The sequence below is a fragment of the Caloenas nicobarica genome, chromosome 4, assembly GCF_036013445.1.
Source record: "Caloenas nicobarica isolate bCalNic1 chromosome 4, bCalNic1.hap1, whole genome shotgun sequence".
Classification (NCBI taxonomy): Eukaryota; Metazoa; Chordata; class Aves; order Columbiformes; family Columbidae; genus Caloenas; species Caloenas nicobarica.
The window spans coordinates 19,530,483-19,535,556 of NC_088248.1; the positions used below are offsets into that span (position 1 = coordinate 19,530,483).

At 44.2% G+C, this 5,074-nt stretch overlaps 1 protein-coding gene across 1 annotated transcript; it reads right to left on the reverse strand.

The window, feature by feature from the left end:
* Window positions 1–462: 462 nt before the first annotated feature.
* On the reverse strand, window positions 463–5,074 carry LOC135988172 (uncharacterized). The gene is made up of 6 exons (XM_065633909.1): window positions 4,910–5,074; window positions 3,955–4,014; window positions 3,159–3,290; window positions 1,919–2,065; window positions 1,045–1,105; window positions 463–859 (listed from the first exon to the last, which is right to left on the reverse strand). The coding sequence occupies exons 1-6, from the start codon at window positions 5,072–5,074 to the stop codon at window positions 756–758; spliced, it is 669 nt and encodes a 222-aa protein (XP_065489981.1). The 3' UTR covers window positions 463–755.

Consider the following 5,074-nt stretch of genomic DNA (forward strand, 5'->3'; position numbering starts at 1 on the left):
TTTTTTTAAACTTTCAGTCTCCAAAGTCAAAATAGAGAAACCTGAACTGAATTCAGAATACCTAAGTTACTCTGTAAGAGGAGCTTCTGCAACTCAGTTTCCTACCACACTCTAGGCTTACACGTCAGGACTAAAACTAATTGTACCTTCACACATCCCACAGAATCCATATTTTGGCAGAGGTACCTGAAAGGTATTGGTGAGGCTTTGTATCATAAATTTCACCTGTCCCCATCCCTGCCAAGAGGAAGAGGGGAAGCACTCTGAAGCTCAATAATGAAGCAAGTCCTTCATTATCCTTCACCCACTATCGTATGATCCAAATAATTCCGTGGTGAAGGGGAGAAATCAAGACAGTGTTGGAAGGGGGAAATACTCCACAACCAGTTTCTTTTAAAAATTAATTGTATTTAGTATTTGAATGCCTAAGACTAGCACTGCTAGACAAATTGCATGATGAATTCCGGTGGAATAAAATATGATTTAAGTAAAAAAGTTGGAGGAAAAAATGCCCATGCTTTTCAGAGGCAATGAGGTATTTCAGCTATACAACGTCTGAATGTCCAAAACCATCAGCAGATCTTCCCTTCTGCACTGTCATCTTCCTTGAACGTTGGGCATTCAATAGTTCTCTCTGTGTGTGCTTTTTTAAAAGGCCAAGGAAAAGTGCATAACCATCTTTAAAGACGAAGAACTTCTTACATCTGTCTTGCCACATTTTTAGACTAGTAGCTTTAAAATGCTTGACCACTTTTTCAAGCCATTCTGACATATGGTGGAGGCTTGGATGCATCTTCCTCTGTGTCTAAGTCCTGAGCTGGAAACTCATCTGGGAAGTTAAAAATTCTTCCCCCAGGACCTGTGTGGGGAAGGAAAGAAGAAACCCTTAAACATGGTATAGATGCTTGCACAAAATCCTGAGTTCCTTTTGGCTCCAAGTATTTTGGTTATCAGGATTTTGGCCTGGGATGTAAAGCTTATTCAGGATGTTCTTTCCACATCCCTGGAGAATATCCAAATGCATGGATGGAAAGAGTTACTCACTTTGCACAGCGCAAACCATTTCCACAGCCTGATTTTGGTCCTCACTGGGTTGCAACCATTCCTATGAAAGAAACAGTGCCATTAAAAAACTAATCTGTGAGTTTTTTCAAGAAGATATACCCAAACTCATTTTTTAAGTCTGTGTAGTCCACTCGTCCTACCAAGTTTTAGCTTTAAAGTTTAAAGCAGCCTCACATTACATGTTTGGTATCTTTAGTCAAGAACGGCTGCCTTGTAACCCACACCCATTAATTCCTTATCAAATGAGATGGTCAGATGCATGTGCTTTAATACAGCATCAGAATTATTCTAGTAGAGAAGCAGCTGGTATTTACTGTGCTTGCTTAGCAGAGATGTGCAGAGTGTGCCCCATAACCTGAGGTAGAGTCCTCATAAATGAGCAGTAAAGTGTGGCGTGTCATCTCCCTGACACTGCACACGTGGCACCGCGGATATTTTTATTATTGAATTTGTAGTTCTATGGATAAGGCATCTTGATGTGTAAGACTCAGTAAGTCTTTGTACCAGGAGCAATTGTTGATTTAAAGGTGAGAGAAAAAGGAGCAGTTTTTGAGGAGTGCAGGAATTCATAGGAAATGGGACCACAGTGGCTTCAGCACTACACATTTGGAAAATGAAGATAACTTACGCTAGGTCTTACACAGAACTGTAAATAAGAGAGAGACAGTAAAAGGAAAAATACAAAAAGTATAAAACCCTCCTAAGATCCACTTAATTTCTTAGAATTAGCCCTGGATGACTAGGGTAGAGCTGAGGCTAGGTTTATAGAAGAAAAACACAACTAGTCCCCAGCTTCTTCCCCTCCCACCCGCATTCAGTACAAACACACAGGTGCCCTGGACTCCACACTCACCATCCCAGTGACGCTGTCGTAGCACGAGCAGCGTGGAAGGCTCCGGCATCCCAAGTGAGCCATCACCAGCACAACACCAGCACTGCAGAGGGACGCAGCTAACATGGCTATATTAGCACCCTTGACTACTTTATTGAGTACGAACCTCTGCAAGCAGAAAAGGAAATGTCAAAGCCACAACCAAAAAGTGAAGTTCTCCACCAAAAACATTCTAGTTACTGCAGGAATGCCGCGGTTGCATCGTAGCAGATTGATTCATAGTCAGTGTTATTAAAGGCTTTTCTTCCTGTGCTCTGACGAGCAAGCCAAGTGTGAACCTCAAATTGGAAAAGAGCAGTGTTTGGGGCTTCTGATTAAATGTAAAACACTACGCAGCAGCGTCAGGTTTGGGGTGAGCAGAAATCCAAGGAAGGGCTGCTCTTCTTCACACTGAATATGAGAAATGTCTTCTTGCTGTACTGCACCGTAGCAGCCTGCCGTTTCGATTTGTCCTGCAATAAACTAATAACAGTTTCATCTACCTGGATCTACCTTCATCCTCACAGAGAGCCATCGCTTGTACCAGGTTTGGGGTACAAAAGGGCTCTTTCCTTCTTTTCAGCTTGGCTGTGGGGGCATACACTTGAAATAATATTCGGTTTTAATCAGCTGACCTGTGACTGCTGTAGCTTTATCATCTGAGGCGCCCGCCGTAAAAGATTCAAGTCCAGCAATTGCTGCCTCAAACCAGGCCACGGCTCAGGCCAGTAACTCCCCCTTTCCATGAGCAGTACCGTCATTTTTCCTGGAACAAACCAACCCTTTGGCACCCAGCGACAGCAGTTACCCTGCCCGCAGTGCGCTGAGGCGCATTCCCGGTGTGCAGACCTCCAGGGATGAGCTGTTGCTCTCAAGCAGCTGCTTCTCAGAGCTCATCACAGCTCAGGCGGAGGTCCAGGCGGGCTGGGCGGTAGTTCACATTGCCACCCATACTAGCCATGCAGTGGCAGCAGTGAACAGCAGGAGCTAGCTGCAAAATGTCTAGTCCTGCGGAGGTTTTGTGATTTTCAGCACCTAACTTGATACTTAACCGTAGACTCATTTTTTTAAAAAAAAAAAACAAGTGCGCTGCTGCAGACACCACTTCAAACTCTAATTTAGGCACACTGTAAGTCTGGTTTTATTTCCAGGTAATGCCTGGTAATGTGTGCAGAATAAGAAAGTCATGTTTCCCAGTAATAAGCATGATATTGATACTTACTGTATGGATAACATGGACCGGGGTAGAACTCAGCTCCTCCTCTTCACCATAGTTCAGTGTCAAGGAGCTATAAACTATCACAATGAGGATGGCAACACAAGAGATTATGGAAGCAACTATCAGCACGTTCACCTATACAGAGAAATTAAAGGAAAAAAAGAAAGGAATTAAAACTATCCTCTGACAAATCAACACAATAAATACAAAAAAAATGTACTAGCAAGAATTGTAGGTACCAGCCCTTGACCTCCCATAACTTGAAAGTACCCAGTAGCAACAGTCACTTGGAAGCCAAACACAGAGCAGTAAAGGTTTCCATGATACTGAATCACTGAGATACAATTTAGTCCCAAATCTTAACCACAGGTGCTAGTTGGTCTGAAAGACTTGGTTCTTACAGATCTCTTACTTATGAACAATATCCCCCCTTAGAGTTTACATGGCTGGAGAGACCTGCGTAGGAAATGCAAGTCAATTAACTTGTTTCCTCTTTTAGTGTACACAATTCGTAATAACAAGAAGGAACACAGAAAGAACTGCATTCAAAAGCAAGCGTTGTTATAGCTTTTTGCTTGCTATTACAGCCACCGCTCGTGTGCTACAGCAGAAAGTGAGGTAACACTGCACCCTCCTTTTTCTTAGGAATGTAGCAGCTTTTATGAAGATAACTCAAGGAAATAAGCTCTCGATCCTGCAGAAGGACCAGCTAGCTCATTCCCTACCAAAACCGCTTTTGATTGCCCTGACAACATTTTACCCCCGCCCCGTACACACACAAACCCGCTGCCCAGCTTACGAGAACTGGATTCTTCCTCTGAGAGGAAAACAAAGCCAGGACGCCTGGGACTCCCATCACCTGCAGACCACAAAAGGAGTTGGTAACAAGTATCAGATTCAGAAGATAAGCTAATACAGAGCAGATGAAAGGCCCTCATTTTCAAGGCTTGGATCAGAGTAACTGTTGGGTCAGAAATGAAAAGAGAAATGCCGATTTCTTCTGGTTTTCTCTGCAGCATCTCCTGTGGCAGGACACTGCCTGAAATGCATCTTGCCCACTTGCTACCTTTATGGCAGCAATCCTCTGACTGGCTTTACGGTTCTGGCCAAATAATAAAACGGATTAAATAAGTCTGATTAAAAGTGCTGAAAATGTGCACTGCTTTTCCAAGTCCTTGTGCATCTTGCAGATGGAAGGAAGTTATAAAAGAGATGGGCAGCCTCTGGATGAAGGAGCGTGCTACAGTAAAGCCCCCGTGCAGGTACGGGCAGTAACATCAGGGGTAACGCTGGGGGTAGCGCTGCTCCTCGCTGGGTACAAAGAATTAGCCGCTCTGTGCTGTGGGACACTGGTCACCACCCTGCCATTCATCTCTCTGACATGAGAATGAAGTCGTTCTCAACGCCATGAAGAAGTGTTCCCCTGCTTACCTTTACTAGCCCCTCTGTGGCCACTATGCTTCTGCAAAAGACCCTGTCAACTGCTACTATACCCCCTTTTTTCCATGCACTGTTATCCAGTAGAGACATATTTCGTTTAGCTCCTTGAGAGGGAAGTCTGCTTGCACTCTCCTGCCTGTACCACAGTAAGGAAACTTTTATTATCTGGATTCAAAGCAGGAAACCAGGGAAGAGCTGGCAAGGAGTCCTGGCCTCCCTCCCATCCCCAATCTGAGTGCTAGTAGGTAGCAGTGGGGAAAAAAACAAACAAACAAACCACAAAATAAAGCATAAAGAATGTAGTGCAACTTTACCATCCCAGCCCAAATTGGAGCTCTGGTTTCACCCAGCTGAGTCTCCGTTCTGAAAACGGCATCAATGAACCCGCTGACGACGCACACCGTGCTGAAGGCTATCTGGAACAGACCCAGCACGACCATATTCCTCTGGTTAAAGATGAAATACCGATAGCGATCCAT

Excerpts from the sequence above, each read along its gene's own strand:
- LOC135988172 (XM_065633909.1), bottom strand. The coding sequence starts at position 5,074 with ATGGATCGCTATCGGTATTTCATCTTTAACCAGAGGAATATGGTCGTG. Across the intron at positions 3,291-3,954 it reads AGAGGAAGAATCCAGTTCTC|GTGAACGTGCTGATAGTTGC; the intron begins GTAAGCTGGGCA and ends TTCTCTGTATAG. Across the intron at positions 2,066-3,158 it reads CGGTCCATGTTATCCATACA|AGGTTCGTACTCAATAAAGT; the intron begins GTAAGTATCAAT and ends TTCTGCTTGCAG.